Source organism: Podarcis muralis, chromosome 7, assembly GCF_964188315.1.
Source record: "Podarcis muralis chromosome 7, rPodMur119.hap1.1, whole genome shotgun sequence".
NCBI lineage: Eukaryota > Metazoa > Chordata > Lepidosauria > Squamata > Lacertidae > Podarcis > Podarcis muralis.
The window spans coordinates 77,853,462-77,877,911 of NC_135661.1; the positions used below are offsets into that span (position 1 = coordinate 77,853,462).

The 24,450-nt window shown below is 43.5% G+C and overlaps 1 protein-coding gene across 1 annotated transcript; it reads left to right on the top strand.

Annotated features, from left to right (window-relative positions):
- Positions 1 to 2,706: 2,706 nt before the first annotated feature.
- LOC114603198 (phospholipase A2 inhibitor and Ly6/PLAUR domain-containing protein-like) lies at positions 2,707 to 10,646 on the top strand. Its single transcript, XM_077932504.1, has 5 exons — positions 2,707 to 2,722; positions 3,398 to 3,511; positions 4,250 to 4,408; positions 9,164 to 9,292; positions 10,260 to 10,646. Exons 1-5 carry the CDS (start codon positions 2,707 to 2,709, stop codon positions 10,484 to 10,486), a joined length of 645 nt encoding a protein of 214 aa, XP_077788630.1. The 3' UTR covers positions 10,487 to 10,646.
- The last annotated feature ends 13,804 nt before the right edge of the window (positions 10,647 to 24,450 follow it).

Genomic DNA, 24,450 nt, shown 5'->3' on the forward strand with positions numbered 1-24,450 from the left:
AGGGTGTGACCCTCCTCTTGCTCTCAGGTGCTGTGTGTCCACACAAGGCACATTCTCCTTGCATACGCACTCCTCGCAGCACACTCCCTGGGGTCCTGCCCCAAATTGTTTAGCAAAGAGGGCAGGATAACCCTTTGTCTACTGGCCTTGCCCAGATATTCTCTTGGGTGGGAGCAAATGGGATTGCTATCTGAAATATTGTCACACAAACTGCAGGGAGCAGTTAACTATTAGTGATGGATATTCACCTGCATTTTAGGGTGACTTTCTTCTAATATGCACATATTTCAATGCAAATTTGTCCGATACACCTATTTGTGCTAATGCATTTTCGTTCATTATTTTCACTAATAGATACATTTTAATGCACATTTTGCCATAGTACCCTAGCAGTGTCTAGGCTAAGGTCCAAGGTATCTCAAAGACTCTATGTCATATGAACCTGCCTGGGTTTTGAGGTCTTCAGGGGAGGCCCTCTTCTCAGTCCTGCTACTCTCACAGCAGTCTTGGTGGGGACACAGAAGAGGGCCTTCTTGGTGGCTGCTCCCAGACTTTGGAACTCCCTCCCTAGAGGAGTGATACTCCCTCCTTCCTTATTTTCCTTCTGCTGGCAGGTGAAGACCTTCTTGTTCCAACAGGCCTTTGGGAATTTACTCCTTTTAATGAAAGAGCTGGTGCTCTGCTGTTTTTATTGTAATTATTTGTATTGTTTTAATAGATTATGTATAGAGAGAAAAAGAGAGAGTATTAATTCTATCAATGCTTAATTTTTTAATGTTTTTAGCAATTCCTATTTTTATCTATAAGCCACCTTAAGTTCTTGTTAGGGAAAAATGTGGGGCATGAACATAGCTGTCAACTTTTCCCTTTTCTTGCGAGGAATCCTATTCGGAATAAGGGAATTTCCCTTTAAAAAAGGGAAATGTTGACAGCTATGGGTATGAATAAATATGTAATATTAGTAATAACATCTGGAGGTCACACCAGCAGTAAAGATTTAATATGGAGAGACCAAGGGGGTGAAAAACAATACATTTTTGCAAATTTATTTACCCCAAATAGGGATGGGGACTCCAAATACCACCAGCTCCAGCTGGCATGGCCCAAAGTCTGGGATGATGGGAGTTGTTGTCCTGCCTGGGAGACCAGGGTTCAAATTCCCCTATAGTCATGAAGCTGGCTGGATAACTTTGAGTCAGCCACTGTCTTTCAACCTATCCTACCTCAAAGAGTTGTTGTGAGGATGAAACATGAAGAGGGAGAACATCTGTGTCACTTTGAGCTTCCTTGGAGGAAAGATGGGATAGAAATGTAACAATAAAATTAAACAAATAAATATCTGGAGGGCTAGAGCTGTCCTCCATCCCTGATGTATATTATCATGGATTATTTTGGAGGCAGGTCAAGATTGGAAAGAAAAAAGAAAAAAAGAAAAAAGGAGAATGTCATCCTCATTACTGCTTCAGGTAGCAAAATGCTTTGATCCAGGTCTACTAGGGAGAAACTTCAAAAATACAAAAACAAGACCATTGGAACTCACAACCACATGACACACTAGAGTGCCATTTGCCCAGCTGTAACCACCATATCATTTGCCTTCATGTTGATTCTTGCTTGCTTTTTTAAAAAATAAAAAATAAAATCTCCAATCATTTTGGCATTGCAGTTGCAGAAACCTTCTCTGTGGGATATTTTCCTTCCATTGACACCGGACCACTTCAGTTCCCAGAATCATGAAGTTGTTTCTTCTTTTTGCTGCCTTGATAGCTGCAGGTGAGTTGAGTCATATTACTGAAACCTGGTGGGATGAAACGCATGACTGGAAGGTAGCAACTGAGATGTATAACTTGTTCAAAATGCATAGATCAAACAGGAAGGAAGGAGGAGTAGCATTATATGTAAAGTTGTGAAGAAATCCATGGCCTGGACCATGGAAAGCTGATAGAGAGTATAGGAGTAAAAATTGTAGCAGAGAGAAATAGTGACCTTACTGTGAAGGGTCTGCTATAGACTGCCAAGCCAGACATGGACGATGTCTTTCTAGAGCAGATTACCAAACATTCACAAAGGAGAGATATAGTGTTGCGAAAGTACCTGGATACCTGTTCAAGGTGCGCTCAAAGACCACAGACGCAGCAGTTGGAGAAATAGAAAGTAATTTTTTTTGCTGACAGCAACAGGTCCAGTAGAGTTCTCTCCCAAAGACTGGATGCTGATCAACAGTTCCATGGGGTTATATACCTTTTTCAGACATTACATATTCATGCACTGCAGCAAAATTAAACCAATGAGCATGAACATCACCCTTCCTAAATCCTCCAATGTCCTTATAAAGATTACTTCTTCTTTCCATTTATTTGCTCATTATATTGGCAATTACTCATATACTATTATCAGCAAGTAAAGCTAAAAATCCCCTCTTTGGCAGGCAAAGCAAAACCCCCTTCCTTATCAGACATCCTGCGTCCTATATGGAAAGCACCCAACTCGGACATTCTGTGTTCCAGAACATGTGGTGATAGTGCCTCGCCTTGTGACTATGATGGGTGCTTTCCCCTTTCCCCTATATTCTGCAAGCACAGCTAAAAATATATGTTTCTGCTAATCCAGCAATAAAGCACAGAGAGAGAGAGAGAGAGAGACACACACACACAGCATTTGATTCTCAGAATTAGGCACTTTTAGCATTAGGCAGTACAATGTAAAATGAGGTACAGCAAAGGTGAGATACTGCAATATACTTTCTTCAGGTGGCCTTGCCACAATAGTAGTCATGGGAGGAGACAGCCTGGAGATAGAGGCTCAAAAGGCTTCAGTCTGCAACCAGCCTTTGTCAAAAGAAGCTGCTCATTGAGATCTGTCCATGGTCCTGAAGCTGCATTCTCTGTGGAGTCTGTCATTGGACTAGAACACAACAGTAAAGTCCTGTTGCAGCCAATAGACAGTGGCCACACATCTAAACTGCTATGATAAAACTTTAAACAGCCACGGCTTCGCCCCAAGAATCTTGGGAGCTGTAGTTTGGTAAGGGTGCAGAGTGTTTTTAGGAGAGGCCCCCATTCCCCTTCCAGAGTGATTTAACAATCAATCCAGCATAGCTGTGTGAGGGCAACCGGAGCCTCCTGACAACTTTCAGCACCCTTTGCAAACTGCAGAATTCTTCGAGGGGAAGTCGTATCACAACACTATAAATGCATGGAGTTAATGAGGCCTAAGTTGTGATGTTGTGATTGGGTGTGGCGACTGCAGCAGTGTCTCTGGCACATAATCCTGAATTCCTCAGAGGAAGGTTGGGATTAGAAAATAAAGCAGAAACAAAAGAAATAAGAACTAGTGTTGCTCATCATCGTGGTAGTTGCTATTGTTTACTGTTTTCAATGTTATTATTTCCCCCCAGCAAACTCCCTGGAATGTGACTGTAGTCTTGGTGAAAAAGAGTGTCCAGGCAAAGCTTGTACAGTTGATGGTGTTGGAGGATCCTGCATTTCAGCATCATGGAATTATACAAAGAGTAGGTAGATGTGTCCCTGGGGACATTTCCAGAAAACACTAACAGAAGCCTTTCTAGAAACCTAATTAAAAGGTGTGTGCGGGGGGGCGGGGAGGAGGAATGCAGCCATGATCATTATGAATCTGAAGAACACATCAAATGCCAATTGCACTGTCTGAATAGTGCAAACCCACCAGCATATTACAGATGGAATCAGTTACACTATCAAGAACTTGGTTGCGTTTACACGAAAGATCACTGCTGACCACAAGTGTGAATACACCAGTGCTTGATTATGTGCATTTGTGGTACATTTTAATGAAGGGGTGGGTAAATCTCAGGTCTAGGGGCCAAGGGCAGCCCTCTTTTTCTGGCCTTCCACTCTCTTCCCAGGCCCCACTCATCCTGCCCAGGCAACACCCCTCACCGGTCCTCCTCCATGCCCTCTTCAGTTTGGAAGCACCCTTGAACTTGTTTGCCTGGAGGTAGAACAATGTGTGTAGAACCCCCTGACTTTTGCATGGCTGGAATCTAGCCTAGGGCACAAAGATACAAGTCACATTTGCAGCTCTGCCCACTTTTACCCCTGGCTCCCACCCCTAGCACTTGTCAGTGATTGACTGCGACCCTCAGGCTGAAAAGGTTTGTCCTCCCCTGCTTTAATGGATGAGTGATATTGTTTTGGTCATTGGTTTTAACACGTTATTTTTTATCTCCCTAACTCCCTTCTATTTCCTCCCCCTTTTTTTGAAACGCAAGATTCCAAAGCAATCCCTGTTACCTTCCAAGGCTGTGAAAGCAACAAGACCAGTTTCGAGGCATGCAAAGAGGGGGACTTATTCTTCACAGCTGGGAAAAATTTTACCTGGAACTCTGTATGCTGCAATAAGACAAAATGCAATAGTCGTCTACCTGAAGGTATGTGGGGTCCAGAACTGATTAAGGCTGAGTAAGAGTCTCAGAAATGAGTATATCAATTTTTTTTTTCATATCCCAGAATCCTAACTGAAGGGAAGTTATTTACACTGCATACTAAGTAAGTGAAATTGAGGATGAAGCACCCATAAGAAAAATTTAAGAGCTTTCTTGTATTGATGATTGTGAATAGACCTATTGCCCTGGCTTTGCACAACCTGATGAAAGGACATGCTGTTCTTTAATGGCTGCAAGTCTCTCTCCAGATTTTGGAATGTCACATCATTCAGGTAGTGTGAGAGGCAGAGGAAAAGTCTGTTGCTGTTTTAAGTTGGCCAGAGAGTGGGGAGTTTATCTGGAGGATATTTGCGATGCACCCAAGGCCATCTTTAGCATATGCGCCGCCAGGGTGCAAAGATCCACCCAGCGCCCCTAAAATTAGTTTAGGCACCCCAAATTAACTTTTATTGAGTTTTTTTGGGAGGGGGAAAGCCAAACTTGTTGACCTTTTTTTTTTGGGGGGGGGGGGGAATTGCTCACCTATAACGACGATGCAGCAGAAAAAACTGCTTCTGGTAATAGAGTGATGGGGGGGGGGGGACTTCCGCTTCATTGCTTTTCACTGCCGCTGATCGAGAGGGACCAATATATAGTAGGTATACATTTGGCAACTCCCAGAATTCAGCGCCCAGGTGCACTGCACCCATTGCACCCCCGGGTAAAGACGGCCATGGATGCACCAAGCTGGATGGGGCTACAGCTTGTGCTTTGGGGATCTGATGCAAGTAGGCTTGGCGACTGCTTAGTTGGCCAATGTAGATGTTATTTCTCAAGCAGTTTTATCTGCAGGAGTGAGCAGGTGACCAGGGGATGGCTCTGTACCATGAAAACCTTCACCTGATGATTCAGTACCCCAAATCAGTGCAAGGAAGAGAGAGGGAGAGGGAAAGAGGGGGTTGGGGAAGGGATGGGGAAAGGTTTCTGGCTGGTTGGTATTTCTTGGGTGCAGGATGAGCTTCTGTGCTGCCTGTGTTAGGAATGTACATGCTTTCAACATTACATTACTCTAGCACTCCTACTAAGGCACTAACATTACTCTAGCACTCCTACTCATCACCAAGAAACAGAAGGTTATATCTAGCCATAGGAGGCAACTTTGGACTCCTCAACAAAATATTTGAGGGGGCCAGGGGTCCCCAAAGTTAATGAGCATTGCCATTCAAATGGCCTTATGGTTAATTATGCATGGCAAGGCTTACCTGCCCCCCTATCCAGCATCCCTGTATCCAGCTAACTCCTACTCGCCGTAGACCTGTTGAAATTAATGACCAAGCCTGACTTAATCCCATTGATTTCTATGAGGATACTCTGAGTATGACTTACAACAAACCAGAGCTTGTAAAGACCCCCCTCCCCCCATTTGAGAAGGGGATTTTCAATAGGAAAATTCCATGGGATGGAAGTTTGACCCCTGCATCCAAATCATTATCTCATTTATTCTTCCTAACAGCTAGTTTTGGTTAAATGAAAATAAACCTGGAAAATCACAAGCATTAGATTTAAAGAGTCATTTGGACTGCAATCCTATATCCATCTTTGCCTGGGCATAAATAGAATTGAACTCAGCAAGGATTATACTGAGGAGACAGTATTTTGCTGTTGAAGAAGTTTTAGGCTATGGATGCAGCAGGCAAAATAAAGAAGCAAGTTTCTATAAAGCCAGCAGAGGGAGCATGTTGCAAATACATTGTGTCTAAGACATCAATAAAATTGCATGTTGAAACACAAGAGGCCTCACCTGGATCGGCAGCATAGAGCAAATTAGCCTCTCTGGGGGGGGGGGGAGGGAAATCACTCAGAACATCTGTGAGGCAAAAAGGGAAGAAAGCTTCATGTACAGCTGATTGGTGCAGTGTCATTGTTTATAGGAACAATAACAAAACAAACAAAAATTGTTTATAGGAGTGAGAATAATGGAAGAGTTATTTAGAATTACAGATTGTCAAATTTTGGTTGTGCCTTATTTTTTGGTCACTTTGAAATCTTACTCCCTCCTCCTCTGAGATTCCTGAAAGGTGGGGGAAGTTATTACACAACACTGTGTAGGGAATGATTCGTATGGGATGCACAATCTCTGCTGTTCTATATGTCATAGTGTTGCATCTTTGCTGCTTTTGGGACAAATTTAGAAAATAAAACTAATTCTAACAACAATAAACAATAGTAATGATAATGATATACTGCAGACACACTTAATGCAGGCATCTCCTTGACTTTAGCTTTCTGTTTTGAATGTTATGTTATTTTAAAGGGAATGCGTTTTTTATCACATATATTAATGATGCAGGTATATTTCTTTAATGTCATTAATGGGATTGCCAAACTGTATATTTTGATCGAGGATGTTAACATTTTAATGCTTTGCAAGACTGGCTTCCATTCTCCATGCACTATTATGACATTAAGCAGTATGTAAATTAATAAATTGCCACAAGAAGAAGAACAGAAAAGGAAGCGAGGTGGAGTAGGACTGAATCGAAACTGCTATTTGGGGAGAGAAAGTCCATGTGGCCACCAACTTTTCTCCTCTAGAGTGCACGGATAATGATTCTGTAGTGTGATGGACCTAGGAGGCTGGCTTAAGCTGTAGGGTTCATCTAGCTCAGTGTTGTCTACTGGGGCGGTAGGCATCAACTCCTAGCGCCCAGCTCTTTTGATCCCTCCAAATTATTATTTTTGGGGGAGGAGGGCAGCCTCCCAATATTTAGAACCATTAGGGGGGGAGGAGGCCAAGTATGGAGCTGAGTGCAGTGCAAATTCAGTGGTCGGCTCCTCCTGCTGCTGTGCAGGGGAAGGAGCGGGAAAGCAGCCCCCGGCCGGTGGTGGTGGCAGGAGGAGGAAGATGAGGCTGATTGTGGAGCCGAGCATGGCACAGCTTCAGTGGCTGCTCCCCCTCCTGCCACTGCCACGTAAGGGAAAGACGTGCAGCTCCCAATCTGTGGCATCAGCAAGAGACGGAGGAGACTGGGTGCAAGAGAGGAGGAGATGTGGGCCTTCTCGGTAGTGGCACCTGCCCTGTGGAACGCTCTCCCATCAGATGTCAAGGAAATAAACAACTTTTAGAAGACATCTGAAGGCTCTTTAATGTTTGAAGTTGTATTCTGTTTTTACTGGAAGCAGCCCAGAGTGGCTGGAAAGATCCAGCCAAATGGGCAGGGTATAAATTTATTATTATTATTATTATTATTATTATTATTATTATTATTATTATTGCTGCACCGCTGCCACATTTGGCTCCTGCTGCTGCTGCTGCCACCCTGTCTCCTCCTGACATCCTGATGTCATGCGGTGTCTCAACATTGTGTGTGCATCATCTCCCCCGCGCCAATCTTCTCTGCAAGTTGGCACCTCTGGGTGGGGCTTTGGCTGGCAGAAACTCCCCAAGGTTTCAGAGTAGGGACACCTCCAGCCCTGCTTGGAGAGGTCGGGACCTTCTGCATACAAAACTGGTGCTCTACCATTCAGTTTGCCCACAAAACAATGGAGGGTCCTGTGGCACCATAATATAGGGACATAGAACAAAGGAAGATGCATTTTACTGACTCAGATTACTGGTCCATCATGATCTTGCTCAGTATTGTCTACACTGACTGGCAGTGGCTCCCTAGGATTTCAGACAAGGCTGTCTCCCTGCCCCATCTTGAGGTGCTAGAGATCGAATGCAGCACAGATGTTCTACCACTGAGCTCTGGCTCTTAGTAGCATCGGGCAGGACTGGCTCAAGGCAATTTACTAAGGGGTGATATGATAGCCATGTTCAAATATATAAAAGGATGTCACATAGAGGAGGGAGAAAGGTTGTTTTCTGCTGCTCCAGAGAAGCGGACACGGAGCAATGGATCCAAACTACAAGAAAGAAGATTCCACCTAAACATTAGGAAGACCTTCCTGACAGTAAGAGCTGTTCGACAGTGGAATTTGCTGCCAAGGAGTGTGGTGGAGTCTCCTTCTTTAGAGGTCTTTAAGCAGAGGCTTGACAACCATATGTCAGGAGTGCTCTGATGGTGTTTCCTGCTTGGCAGGGGGTTGGACTCGATGGCCCTTGTGGTCTCTTCCAACTCTATGATTCTATACTGCCTGCCCTGAGGGACAATATTGTCCCCTGCCCCCCTCATTCCAAATAGGCACACAAGAAGAGCCTGTTGGACAGCCAATGACCCAGCTAGTCTAGCATCCTATTCTCACAGTGGCCAACCAGATGCATGCGAAAAGCCAGCAAGCAGGACCAAAATGCAACACTTGTCATTCGCAGCACCAGTGGCGATAGAATGATCTCACTTCAACCCTGCAGACCAGGTAGCATCCTCCACTGCAACTGAGGGCAGCACCCTAGCTGAGGGAGCACAGGGCAGGTGAAATGGTACACACAGTTCTGTTGTTCAGCATCTCCTGGCCACTCATTGCAGATCCTGCCTGAGGCAACTGTCTCACTCTGTCTCATGGGAAGGGGAACCATATGCATTGGTTAAAATAGTTCTTGTTTATTAAAAGGACCAACCACAACCCAAGGAAGTGGAAGGCCTGGACCGTTCAGAAAATATTTGATGCCCACCCCACACCAAATTGAGAAATTCCATGCCTTTTCCATTTTCCCCAACTACAAAAGGGGAAGGTTGTTGTGGTGGTTTTTGTTTTTGCAGAGTGTTTCCCCCTCCAGTTCAGCAGTATGTTTCATCACTCATTTCATCACTGTTGCAGTAAACACCAACGCCACCAGGAAGGTGTGCCCCACATGCTTCGTTTTCAGCTCTAAGCCCTGCCATGGTAGCAAGACAAAATGTACTGGATCCCAAGACTACTGCCTGACCATTTCTGGGACTTACCAAGGTAAATGAGAACGTGGTATGCTGACTGAGGATTATTCATCTTCTTTCCATATTAATCCCAAGGAGTCTAGCTTCTCCCCTATTCTCTTGGCAGTTCTATGGTGAGGGGCTGGAAGAGAATAACTGACCCAAGTCCAGTTCTTTCAACCCAGACCTTAAGCAGGTCCTCATAAGTACTGCACCAAACTGACTCTACAATGGAGGAGTTTAGGCTTATCCACAGGTGAACTCTGTGCTAAACCCCAACCCTTGTTCTACATCAAAGCAAGCCCTCCTGGTTAGGGATGGACAAGCCCATGAATTGCAGTTTCTCTCAGTTTTCAATTTTACCCTTCTTAAGTTCAGTCATATTCTGCATCAGTTTGTGATCGGAAAAAATAATACTCATTGAAATGGATGTGAGAAACTTAGACCCAGTAGTTTCAGTGAGCTCATTCTGAGTGGAACTTGGCTGGAGACAACCCTTTGCTCCTAGAGCGGGTAGAAGCAAAGGAGACCCAATTGCTCAAATGCTCCCACCCATCATTTTAGCTTCCCAGACATAGCCCTTAAATGGAGCAAAAATACAGAAAGAAATGTCAGTTTAAAACAGCTTTCCATCTAGAGACAGTCCCTAAAACTAAAGACTTAGAATTTGCTGTTAGAATTTGCTGTTTCCTCAGCCCAATGTGTCTTTCTTTTGTATCCTGAGACCCACCATGATCTCCTCAAGTTTCATTTGGTTCCCAAACATATCCTTCAAGTCCCTTGGTTCCAAATCCACAAAACTACTTGGGTCTGAGTCCTAACTGCAGACTTTGCCCATGCACAATTTGACCACCTATTCCTTCCCTGTACAGGCTGGGTTTAAACAAGTTAACCCCACAATTCCCCAATTAAGCTACATGCAAGAATTTTATTTTCCACAGCTGTCAATTTCCTTCACAGCAGGGGTGATACTATTTCTTTCCTGCATTGTCCTTTTGCAGATTCTACAGTTTCATCTCAGGAATTCTATGGGCAAGGCTGTGCTACTCAATCAGCAAAATTCCTTGTCAATGGCACCAACATGACCTTTGGAGAGGTGAAAATCTCAATCGCCACCAGCCACATAGAGAAAGCGACTGATGGTGCCAGCCTGGTACACGGGAGCATTGCTTTCACCGTTCTCCTGCCCTATCTCCTTGGGCTCCTGCTGGACAAATTCCTTTACTGATTTCATTTGGTTCAAGGTGTCTTCCTCAGCAAAGCTGGGAAAAGCATCTCCAATGCACCATTCCCAGAAGTTCAGGCTCCAGCATCTGCTAATGTCTATTTGCAGGCTTGCATGTGATTTCAAAGAGCAAATTAGTTAAATAAAGGGGGACCCTAATGCATCCGTCTTTGTGTGTATGTTTGTGTATGTGTGGTGTGCATGCACCCCTGTGTGCATAAGAATGTGTAAGTTGGGAAACTATTTGCCTGAGGGATGATGAATGTGTCATTGGCCCTCCAGATGCTGTTGGATGTTCATCAGACCCAGCCGGTATAGTCAATGATCATGATTGATGTGAACTGTGTCTAACCACATCTGGAGGGCTGTAGGCACCCCATCCCTGCATTACAGAAACATTATGCCTCTCTACTCCAAAGGGAGTCTCATTGGGTTGCTTGGGATTTGCTCCCAGGTAAGTGTGCACAGGATTGCCCTGTTAGCTGTTTAAGTAAATACATTTTAACTGATTTTAAGTGATCAACTCAAAGTTGCATAGATTTGCATGTATAGTGGTACCTTGGGTTAAGAACTTAATTCATTCTGGAGGTCCGTACTTAACCTGAAACTGTTCTTAAGCTGAGGTACCACTTTAGCTAATGGGGCCTCCTGCTGCCGCTGTGCCACTGTTCTCATGCTGAAGCAAAGTTCTGAACCTGAGGTACTATTTCTGGGTTAGCGGAGTCGGTAACCCAAAGCATCTGTAGCCTGAAGCATCTGTAACCTGAGGTACCACTGTAGCTAGAACAACAGTTTCAAAAGGTAGATCATATTTTAGTTGCTTTTTTAGATGGCATGCTTCAGGAGTCACCAACTTGAAGCACTTGGGCTCACAGGCCTTCCCTGGCTCCCACAGAGCTCCCTTCCGCTTCTGAAATTGTGCTTGATTTTTTTTAAAATTTATTTTTTTTGCTGTTGTAGCAAATGTTGCAGGGTATATGAGGTGCCCACAGCACTTTCTCCAATTTGAAGATGTGCCCACTGGCCCCAAAATGATGGTGACGTTTAATGTGCATGCACACACACACACACACACACACACACACACACACACACACACACAAACACACACCAGTTGCAGCAGGTGCCAACTTAGAAGAGGCACCCCTCCCTCCCTCCTCTTCTAAGACGCTGGCTGCCAGCTGCAGTTTTTATAATTACTTCTATCAAAAATAATTCTTTTCAATAAATGAATGAATGCATCCCTAGATCAACTGAGCAGGCTTTTTTTTAAAGGCAATTGAAAAGGTGATTTTAATCAGTTAGTGTAATGAATTGGTCAATGAAATGAAATGTATTGTGATTTCTTCTGAACTCTGTGGCAGAAAACATGCTTTGCAGATGGAAGGTTTCATGCTCAACCTGCAGCTAACAGACCCTGCGTACCAAGATCCATGGTACCGCTGCGGTGGGAAGGTAAACAGTGTTTCTACCCTGATCACCAGCTGTGTGAAGGCAGGAGCCAGCCGCCTGACTCTCCTTCCTGCCTGTTGCAGAGTGTTCCTCTGAAAGCAGTTTTTCTGAAGATGTGCGGCCTGCAAACGAGCAGGAATTGTGGCTCTGCTGAGCACCTCTTCAGCATAATCACAGTGGCTTCCATCACAGTGTTCTGTTGTGCCAGAAGCAGTTTAGTCATGCTGGCCACATGACCCAGAAAGCTGTCTGTGGACAAATGTGGGCTCCCTCGGCCTGAAAGCAGGATGAGCACCACAACCGCATAGTCACCTTTAACTGGACTTAATCATCCAGGGGTCCTTTACCTTACCTTTGCCAGGACCAGGAATGAATCTCTGCTTTGAGACCTCAGAGAGGACCTGTCAATCAAAAAAGCACATGGAGAGAAGGACTAATGATCTGACTTGACATATATGACAGTTTTGCATGTGTGCTTCTTAGAATTAAATAAATCTCACATGAATGTTTAAATAAAAACTATTTAGAATCATAGAATCATAGTGTTGGGAGGGACCCTAAGGGTTCATTTACCTCAACCCCTGCCATGCAAACAATAATCATGGTTGTGCAGTCTTATGGATGCTTACTTTTTAAGGAAAGTCCTGTTGAAACAGAGACAGCATAGAAAACACAGACTTTGCTTGCTAATATGGGGAAAACAGAGTATATTAATAAGATGGGTTCTGAAGGCTATGGCTCACATGGGGGTGGAGGAGAAAGCCAAACTGGCTTTGTGAAAATTCAGGGAGGCATAGCCAGGGGGCAAGCACTGGCAGTTTGAACACGTGCTCTTCCCAGCAATGTGGTGAAATCGGGTAGCAGTGAAACAGAGAGGGGCAGAGTTCCAGAACAATATTTCCTCAACTGCCAAGAATGAGCACAAAGTCCTAGTAAATAATTCCACCCACCTACTCCACTGTGTATCCCTGGCACTTGCAGTTCTACAATGAGAGCACTGATGTGGCCCATGTCGGTAATATCACCAGCTGAGCAGTACTTCTGTACTTCAATCAGGCATGTTACTAGGGTTGTGCATCAGATTTCGCCAAGGCCTGGGCCAAATCAAGCATATTCAGAGGGCCTTGAATGAGGTGTGGACCACTACAGGTCAGGGTGGATGGCCCAGAGCAATCTGTGGCTGTCTGGGAGTGGGGCTTCAGGTAGGAAGGCAGACCCTCCAAGTGTTCCTATTTCCCAGAGACCACCCCAGATCTACTGAAGCTGTCCCAGTTTCTGATTTGATCCCAGAATGTCCTGCCTTTCCTTAGGATGTCCCTGTTTTCATTGGATAAATGTTGGAGGGTATGGAGTTATGTGACCCCTGAGCCAAGGTGATAAGTAACTATACAACCTTTAGAAGACATCTGAAGGTATAGGGATTTTAAAAAAATGTTTAATGTTTTGTTATGTTTTTATATACCGTATTTTTCGCTCTATAACACACACCCGACCATAACACGCATGTAGTTTTTAGAGGAGGAAAACAAGAAAAAAAATATTCTAAATGAAACAGTGGATGTATGAGCTTTGTGGTTCATGCTGTGGCCACAGACATGTGATCTGACAGTCAGTTTGGAGTAGCCCAATGCAAAAATCCTGAGGATCCATGTGGATCCATGCTTTGTAACCACGTTTTTGCACCACTGCGGCCCCAGGAAACAGTGGGTGCATGATTCTTTTGGTGCAAGATGTAGCCATGGACATGCTATGTGATCTGATGGTGAATTTGGGGTGACCCAGTGCAAAAATCCTGAGGATCCATGTGGATCTGTGCTTTGTAACCACATTTTAAGTGGGGAGGGAAGGAAAAGCACTCAAGGGACAAGGAGCATGCGTGGGGTGTGTGGAGAAGGATGCTGCTAATAATGCAAGCGAGGGGTTTAAGGGGAGAAGGAACATGCGTGGGGTGGGTGGAGAAGGATGCTGCTAATAATGCAGAAGAGGGGTTTAAGGGGAGAAGAAGCACGCGTGGGGTGGGTGGAGAAGGATGCTGCTAATAATGAAGAAGAGGGGTATAAGGGGAGAAGAAGCACACGTGGGGTGGGTGGAGAAGGATGCTGCTAATAATGAAGAAGAGGGGTATAAGGGGAGAAGGCTCCTCTCCCACTTTGCTCCTTTAAAGAAAGCAGGCTCTGCTTTTCTCCCTCATCCCCGGCTTAGCGAGTTGAAAAACTTTGCCGCTATGTAGCGAGCTGAGTGGGGAGGAGAGAGGGACAGAGAGCCTGCTTGCTTTAAAGGAACCAACCGGACAGGAGCCGCTTACACTCGTGTAAGTGGCTTCTCTCCTCTCCCGCTTTGCTCCTTTAAAGAAGCAGGCTCTCTGTCCCTCTCTCCTCCCCACTCAGCGGCTCTTCTCCTGCTTTGCTGTTTCAAAGCGAGCCACGGAGGAGGGAAGGAAGGGGAACCATGGATCCTCTGCTCACGACTGCAGCAGATCCCCCCCGCCACCCGTAGGCATTCCCTCCATAACACGCACAGACATTTCCCCTTAATTTCTAGGAGGAAAAAAGTGAGTGTTATGGTGCAAAAAATACGTTGGGAGCCACCCAGAGGAGCTGGGTCAACCCAGTCAGATGGGTGGGGAATTATTATTATTATTATTATTAATAATAATAATAATAATAATAATAATAATTTTCATTGGAAAAATGTTGGAGGGAATGGGAAGGATAGGCAGGCGCTGGGCCAAGACCTACCCTGATCACCAGCTGTGTGGAGGCAGGAGCCGGCCGCCTGACTCTCCTTCCTGTCTGTTGCATAGTTTTCCTCTGCAAGCAGTTTCTCTTAAGATGTGTGGCTTGCAAATGAGCAGGAATTGTGGCTCTGCTGAGCAGCTCTTCAGCATAATCTCAGATCCTTCCTGGTGCAGATTGGTCCCTTGCAAGTGCCTCCTGCCTTCTATATTTCAGGCTTCCTAACACAACAAGCTGGTTTGCACAAGAAATAAGCTCAGGAACCATAGGTGACCCAGGGGGGTCATTTGGGTGCTCGGGAAAGGTTCATCAACATTTTGGGGACCCATAGCCTCGTATTAAATTTTGAGAGTGGGCAACACCCGATCTGCCTTTCAGATGGACAGAGAGAAAGCACAACCCCACTTTGTTCTGTATAAGAATCTGATTCAGTAGAATAAAAGATCCTCTGAAATTTGCATGGTTTTATATGGGGGTCCCTTCAAAAGCAAACATTAGAGAGATAGGCTTCTCCTTCAGAGGCAAACCAGAGGCAGAATGAAAACAATAACCAGAAAACAGGGTACATAAGGCTGGTCCTGAAGAGTGTTTGAAGTGAATGTTGAGAGGGAGCAAAAATAGGTTGGTGACATTCAGGAAGACATGGCTAGGGGGAGGGGCAAACATTTTCAGTGACATCACATGCAACACACTCGAATGTGCTCTTCCCAGAAATCTGGTAAAATAGGAGCAGTGGAAGAAACATGGAAGAGCAGAGTTCCAGGAAAGCAGCTAAAAACAATGAACTAGAAGTCTTAGTAAAAAAAAACAAAACCCAATTTGGGGAACATTTGGGCCTGGCAAGCATGGCCAATGCCCAGGGGTCATGGGAGTTTGGCAACATCTGGGGGGCCAAAGATTCCGCACAACTGGTGTACACCATCATCACTGTGTCTCTCCTTTGCTTCTGTGTCTCCTCCTGTGAGTGATCCTGACTTGGGTCCTGTCTAGCATCATTAGTTGAGCAGCATTGTCAAACAACCAGTTTCTTATCAGTTTGCCAGCAACATTCCCCCGTGCCTCAAATCATGGTGTTGTTTTGTCAATGATTTGAGCACCCCAAATTATTTAGAAGTGCACTAGTTTGCAAATAATCCTAATGGTAATCATAATCAACATGAACCAACATGGTCTCGCATTCTTTCATTTTCAGTGGGGCTGTCCTGTTAATCTAGCCAAATCCTGAACTGAATCAGGCCATTTTTTTTGGTAAATATGTGCCTAATAGTAATAATAATAATGATAGCAGTACACTTCAAAGCAAGCTAATATGGAGAATTGGATCAACAGAAATAGCTACATCAGTGATACCACTTCCCCACTGGCTAGAGGAGATGATTATGTCACCTGGTTTGTCATTAGAATGATTCCCATTAAAATATATTTAAAAACTGCATTTAATAATTAGACTGTAGAAGAGTTTGCCATAATCATTAATAATATTATCTTTTGATTCCCTATCTGCCTTTAAAGGGGAGAAGTCTTGAACCAGTTCTTTCTGGGTATTCCAGTATCTGTTAATAACATCTATTAGGCAACTATCTGGGAACATCCTCACTCTAATTTACAGTCCTTTCCAGAAAACGAATCAGTGCCCAGCTCTTTCCAGCTATTGCCACATACTTCCTCTCCTTGGCTTACAAAATACTCCAGCTAAGAGTTGTCCTTGCATTGGTATCACTCTGCTCCAGTTTTGGCCCTTCAACTATCTGACACCATGAAAGCATTCCTGAGCTCATGCCTCGTTTTGGTTCTGCTTCCTCTAGGTGAGTAGAAACCAGAAGTCCTGGGTTTTTATTCTTTTATTATGTCTTGAAAGGGAATGGGTAGTGGACATGAAACAGGAGCGGGAGGCTTGTACCAGGAACTGGGGGAAAATTCAGTTTTGCTCATATGTGAAGGCAAATCGACATAACCCACACTTTCTGGAACAATACTCAGACCAAGGCACAGCCGCCCTTCAAAATTAACCAACTGTTCTCCAAATTTCTCAAATCATTTATTTAGCCAAGAAATGTGTACAAGAATGCATTTATTTCAGTAAAGTGTGCACGAAAATGCACGTGTTAGAATGTGAATTAGCTGTGGCCAAATCTTGGGTCCCCCAGTTATTAGCTGGGGCAATCAGAATAAGATTCACTATTTGACTGCTGATTCAGGACCCTAAACTGTGTTTTATATAATCGTGTTTTATACAATCAACTTTTTATTTCTGTTCTGTGTAAATTGCAATGTTCTTTTGTTGCTATGGTTGATGGCTGATGCAAATAAAGTTTCATTCATTCATTCATTCATTTGTTCATTCTTGGGTCCCCAATCAAATCAGGATGCAGACAGCATGGATTTAGGTAGCCCTCAGTTGCTCCGGATTGGATTGTGCGCACCCAGAGTGAGCATGGGCTGTGATTCAGTTCAGGCTCTGAATCATCCTAGGTAAGACTGTGGCCACTCCTATGTACTGCATCGGGCTTTGAATCTGATTGGGGTGGGGATGGCCATAGAAGCTCTGCACAGCCCTAAATATTGGTAAAAATAGCAGACAAAAAATCATTTCATTAAGGAACATTGCTTTGCAAAAACATGTATATTAGGCAAAACTGCATACAAACATGTGTAAATCAGGAGAAATTAGGACGTTGGAAATGTGGAGAACTGAACTTGAGATTGGGAAAAATGTGAAACTAAAAGAAACAAAACTTGAGAGAACTGTTCATCCCCACTTGTGGCACTCCCTATTCTGTAGGACTCTAAATCCCATCAGCCCCAGCCAATATGGCCAATGGTCAGGGATGACAGGAGCAGTAGTCCAATAACATCTGAAGGGCTGTAGGATCTCCAGCCCTCAGCTATAGCAAGAAGGTCAAGAATCTTTGAGGGTCTTTAAAGGGAAAAGGTGAAGGGAAGGAAAAAGTCTGCATAGAGACTGCCAGTTGCTTTAGTAATGAGGATCAGTGCATAACCCTTGCTGGCTCTACAGATCTATGTGAGTAGAACTGCCAATCAACCAAGGAAAAAAAGAGAAACAGCTTGCTAGGTTTCTATGTCTCTCCTTCTGTCAAGATCAGAGAAAATCAATGGGGAATGCTGGTATTTTCTTTGAAAACATTAAAGTCTTTTTTTTTTTTAAAGGTATTCTACTCATTAAACATTCCAGAATCAAAAAGAACCACACCTAATTATTTCAATTGCAAGCTTGCACAAAACAAAGCATAGCACAGAAGCAAGGGAAGTATCCATCAATGTAATAGTACGAGCTCTCTGCTCTTGTGCATTTCCTTGCTTTGTATGTAAGAACACAAGACTAGCCTGCTGGATCACACCCAATGACCCATCTTTTTTTAAAAAAAAATATTATTTGTTTTTTCAGAATACAATTTTACAGTCACATATCCAGCATATAACATAAAAACAAGATTCCAAAGAATTTCCTGGACTTCCCTCCTCCCCTTTGTGGGTCCTATTGTTAATCGTTTCCTCCTGCATCTTTGATGATAATCCAAATCTTTTACGTTTCCATGTCCATTTCCATTACACTTTTACATGTCCAAAATTCAGCATTAAACTACAAGTATTATTCCAATCCTACTAACAATTTTAGCTGTTTGCAATGGTTTTAAGATAAATTATACATTTTCCCCACCCAATGACCCATCTAGTCCAACATCCTGTTCTCACAGTGGTCAGTCAGATGCCTATGGGAAACCAAGGAGCAGATCATGAGCACAGATAACTCTCCCCTCCTGTGGTTTCTAGCAACTAATCAATCCCTGTGAATATGATTGAAAATGGTTTCCCACATACAGCGTGAAGAACACTGGGGATAACTTGTCGCTTGGCAAAATTCCATGGTGTTCCTGAAAAAGATCGCATCCCGTTTCAAAACTGCAGTGTGTTCCAATATCACATCACAGGCTCTCTGGGAAAACATACAGATTCCATTTCTGCCAGTTTCTACATCTCACTAAACCGGTTGTTCTCAAGTGTTGGCTGAGGCTCCAATCCCTGACTTATAAAATCCCTGTGTGTAAGCTCATAGCTGTATCCATTGCCCTTTTTGGAACAGATCTTCTTGAAGTCCTCCCTAGCTTTTGATCATCGCAACACCATGAAGGCTCTCCTGTGCACAGGCCTCCTCTTGGCCTTCTTTTCACTAGGTGAGTAGAAACCAGACATCCTGGGTTCCAGTAATTTACTCTAAAATAGGGAGTGGTTGGTGGAGCTACAGCAAGGAGACTGAAAAGCTAAGGTGCTCTTAGAAATGAAAACTAGCAGATGGGCAAAGCAGTGAAGAGCAGGAGGATTTGGGAAGCAGGGCTAGCTTCTTGGAGTAGGGAGAAAAAATAAATTACTATGCAGACAACTAGGGTTGCCATATGTCTGGAATTTCCTGGACATAGGCGGGAAATGGCAGCAGAAAACAGTGTCAGGACAGAAATCTCTGAAATGTCCGGGAAAATCTGGACGTATGGCAACCCATGTCGAAAGCCTAGATAAAAAAGCTTAATAACTTTTGCGTCCAGATTTTCACTTTTTGAAATATGGTAACCCTAACATGACTATGTTTGGCATTGTGGCTTCTGGGTTACAGTGTCACAAAACTGCTTGTTTCTAGAGCCTTGGAAGCTGCTGTTCTCTGAGGGACGAGGCCCTTGTTCCTAGGCTGCAGCTCTGTGGATGGTTTCCTTAACCCCACTGAAGCTGCAGGGAAAGGGAAGGGAGAAACCTCCTTGGGGGCAAGATGAGAAGAGGAAACAAGGAGAAAACATGAAAGGGACGAAGCGAGAGGTGATTCTTACTTGGCAGACACACACACACACATCCAGAATGCACGGAGCAGAAATACAGGAAATACAGGGCAAACTGTGTCCTGTATTCAATCAACACATAGCATTTTACATTGAAATCTGGGATGATCCTGTATTTTAAAGGATGGGCGGCAACCCTATTCCAAAGTGGGTCTATTTAATAAATGATAGTAATATTTGCATTCTCATTTTGTATTTTTATGTTGTGAAGCACCCTGTTATCTCCTGATGAAAACTGGTATACAAATTTAATAAACATAAACAACAACAACAAGCAGGGATAGCTCAGTTGGTAGAGCACAAGACTCTTAATCTCAGAGTTGTGGGTTCAAGTCCCACATTGAGCAAAAGATTTGGGAAGACCTTTCTGACAGTAAGAGTTGTTTGGCAATGGAACTGACCATCCTTCAGAAGGTTGTGGCTTCTCTTTCATTGGAGGTTTTTAGGCAGAGGTTGGACGGTCATCTGTCATGGATGCTTTGGTTGAGATTCCTGCATTGCAGGGGGTTTGGACTAAGGGACTGTTGTGGTCCCTTCCAACTCTACAATTCTATGATTCTAATAGCATCTGCCAGCACTGGCTATACTGTTTGTCTGTAGCTGTAGGGTAGGTGTCAGCCCTAGATTGCTCTGCTGGGGCACATGAGCTGGGGCAGGTTCCCAAGCATCCTAAAAACTGATTCCAGACCTAAATGAGTTGGCCTGGAGTTGTGTATTTGTGGATATCCCAGTACATCTCCCCTGGATGTTCTACTTTTGTTTTAAGAGCAAATAAAGGAACCTTCCATCCTCTTTACTTAATGAAATATAAGGTAACTTTGCTGGCAGAATTGCACCCAGCTTCTGAGAAAGAAGGAAAGCCTACTAGGAGATGGGATGATTGATATGAACTTGGTGCTCATTTATTAAACATAATTTCAATTTTCAAATTCTTTATTAAACTGAATTGCCTTAATTCAAAATAGGTTAACGTGGTTTCCAAAGTCGAGGGAATCTGTCGTTGTCTCCCATCTTAAGCCCAAGACCCTCTGGCTCCAAGGCTCAAAAGAAGATGTGTTGTGGTGTATGTTAATGACACTGAGCCTTCTTGATCCCCTTTCCTGTTTGTAGGGGCACCGCTACAATGTACAACTTGTCAGTATGGGCTGAAAAACTATTGTGAAAACCGAGAGGCACATAGCTGCCCAGCTGATACGTGCCTCAAAGGTGTTCTGGATAACAATATATGTGAGTAAGAAAGGTTTTATTCTTTCTACTGAATGTGCACACAGCCCTTTTCGAAAGACACCTTCCACACGTAGTAACTGCATGCTGGGAAATCAAAGAACTAAAGTGAGGTCCATGCGTGAATCAGCCCTAAAATACACAGAGCTGTCATTCTTCATCCTGTAACCTTTCATCACAGAAGGAATTGTGGGGACTGCCATTTTGCCAGTCTATAGCTTTTTTAATGTGTTTATGGGATGTGCTATTGGTTTCCATTGTTATTATTATGATATGTATTATGTGTTTTCATTTTGCATTTTAATGCTGTAAACTGCCCTGTGATCTTTGGATGAACAGTGGCATATAATTTTAAAAAGAAAGAAAGAAAGAAAGAAAGAAAGAAAGAAAGAAAGAAAGAAAGATGATGATAGATGATAGATAGATAGATGATAGATAGATAGATAGATGATAGATAGATAGATGATAGATAGATAGATGATAGATAGATGATAGATAGATAGATAGATAGATAGATAGATGATAGATAGATAGATAGATAGATAGATAGATAGATGATAGATAGATAGATAGATAGATAGATAGATAGATAGATAGATGATAGATAGATGATAGATAGATAATAGTGCCAGTTCCAGGTTGGGGTGGTAGCTTGGACAATGTGCCCTCAGCAAGTGACACTGTCATTTTTTGTCTCCACCTCCATTATTTTCCAACATCCCTAGCTAGGAGTGCCTTTTATCACCTTTGGATGGTGCAACAGCTGTGGTGACTTCTGTATTTAAAATCCCTCCTTTGGCAACCCTACAGCTTTGAGAGTGCCACAGTTAATGCCAGGGCAAAGATAATTGACTTGAACCTCCTTCCTAATTCTCTTCCACAGTTTCTCAGCACAGAGAGCAATTTAATTACAGTGACTGTGTTGACTCCCAGGAATGCCACCCAGGCTATTTTGGCTTTGCTACAGCAATGAGGAAATATTTCCGGGTGAAGTTCACCTGCTGCCATTCTGCTGCATGCATTGAGGATGGATTTGGAAGTAAGTATTGTTGGGGGAATATCGGGGTTGAAGCCAGATATCCTGGGCTGCCTGAAATGTCCAATAGAATCCAATTGCCAGTAAAATGGGGCATTTAGGTGAGAATGTCAGCACAATCTCATCTAGCAAGTAGTGACGGGTGTTGCACCAAGCATGAAAACAGCACAAGCATTTATATGCTTATAAGCAAAGGAAGCAAAGGGGCAGCTAAGTCCATATATAGCAATACTTCCACATTCTACTAACTTCCGCTGGCTTCTAACTTATTCCGGGGAAATTTGTTGTCAATTAACCTTGGGGCAGGGAAGAGACAATGGCAAATTTCAGCATGGGCAAATATAGCAGCATTTTTATTTCATTGCCTACAACAACCCAGTAGCATCATTCCTAACAAATGAAATTGTTAATGGTATTGATCACAATGAAGATGATCAGAGTTAATTGCCAGTCATAATTTACCCAAGAATGAACTCAAAAATGGTGTTCCTGGCCACAATTTCAAATAGATGGAAGGTTGGGAGGGTCTGTCCCCCCCCCCCCAATTGTTGTCAAATTGTAATCACAAGTCCCCCTTGAAACTTTTATATTAGATTTTCCCAGCTGGCACATTTGACTGCAGTTGTAGAACACCCTGGTGGATGTCATAATCCTTTATACAAACCGGAAACTAAGGGCCAGAATGGACTTGGCATGCCAAAGAAAACAGAAATCTAACCAGATTTCATTTTGACAGTGCATCCTGGGAGATATGGTCCTCTGGAGTGCCCAGCCTGCTTCTCTAACAGCACCGCTGATTGCGAGAGCATGACAGCCCGCAGGTGTCCTTATAAAGCGACTAAATGTATAACCTTTGGTGGTATTATGAAGCAAGGTGAGTAGAACTTCCGATCAGTAGAGGGGAAAACAAGCAGCTGTCAGCCATCAACTACCCATCCCCTTTTTGGCCAAATATGAAGAAAGCAAAGGGAGGAGGGAGATGTGTTTTATTTGAGGGGAAATATTTAATGTTTTCATCAACATGAGATTTCCTTGCTAGAAATGAGTTTTGGGGAAATATATCTGTCCCTGATTTCTGTATGTGAGAAAGAGAAATAAAGGGTTAAAAGAAGGAACCTAGGAAGGTGGGATCTCCTGATTATCGGGGAGGTACACAATGTTGGTCCCAGTCTTCAGTCACTGGCATGCTATTGGCCTCACTCACAGATCACCCTGATCACATGCAAGCAGGCATGCAAACAGCTGTCGTTCCCATTTTGAGTTTCCCCAGGCCCTGGAAGGATGCTATATTGTGGGCCTTATGGAAGATTCAATTGTTGGCTAAATTCACATGTGTGAGCTTCACTCAGTAGCCTTGATCTGGTCAGAATACCAATAGACAAGGAAGAAGGGTAAAGCAGGGCTTGTGGAAGACATCAGATGTGGACTGTTCTCAGGTGCAGTGGCCCTGACATTGGTCCAAAGATGCCTGACACTGATGCCAAGCCTGACTCATATTATCCTGCTGCACCTTTCATTTCAGTGTCTTTTTTTTTGAGTGGAAATATATCTTCTGAATATGCAGAGAACATAACTGGGTTGGGGGTAAAGGGGGACACATGAATCCAATGGCCCTGCAAATTGCCTGAGTGTGCTGGGTCCTGAAATCAACCCTGACTCATATTATCATTCATCTTTTTTTCAGTGGGTAAAAGTGAAGTGGCAGCTGCTTTCAAAGGATGTGCAACACCAGATTTTTGTAATTACATAACAACAGTCCCCAAAGGAGTAATGCAAAGTTTAAATAACTGGGTTTCGTTCAGTGTCAACCGAGCAGCATGTTTTGATGCCCAGTCATCATCCTATACTTCTGGCCTGTAGATGCGCCCTTCGTGGGACTTAGGAGGAAACTGCTCCCAGCCGCGGGGAGTGGAAGATCTCTGAAGATGCTAAAGAGTGAGTGTTTTTCTAGAAGGCAGGTGCAAGAGAGCCGGAAATTGGGGTTTCAGAGCTCTAGTTATAGAAAATATGACACAGGAGTTATATTTCCATCGAATTGTGATCTGAATAAATTCATAAAGCAGACAAATACTGTGTCTTTGTATTGAGGATTTTCTAGCAAATAATTTCTATGCAGATATGGCATGATGAATGTTAATTTCTGAAGCGGAAGAAGGAGTAGAAAACTGAAAATTGTAAACTGGAATATCAATACATATTTCTTAATGGCACATGTGTGTTTTTAGTAGGGGAACTATTTCCACCAGGAAAGCTGGAAGGAGAGAAAAGCATTACTCTGTACTCAGTTCAGATTGCTTGTTTTTCCATTGCACCATTGCAAATATGTAAAGGAACCAGAGATCAGAGCAAAGATCTCAGTTGTCCTGTCCAGTTACATCCTGATGTCAAAATGGTCCTGTCCTCCGGGTGAAAAAAAAGTATAATAATAAAATAAATAATTGGCAATTCTCCATCATTTCATGTAACTACAGAATCTGTAATATGCAACGAACTATCCCACCTAGCCTTGGTTCTGCTACTGCTTGGTCAGAACTAGCAGAAGTAACAGGCAGCTACATTGGTTGAAATATGAGGACCTGAGTAGTGACTAATTTTTTTAGCTTCCCCTCCCCCTGCCCCACTCAAATGTTTCCAGAAACTCAAATTCTGTGCAAGATTCAAGTTGATTATAAATTA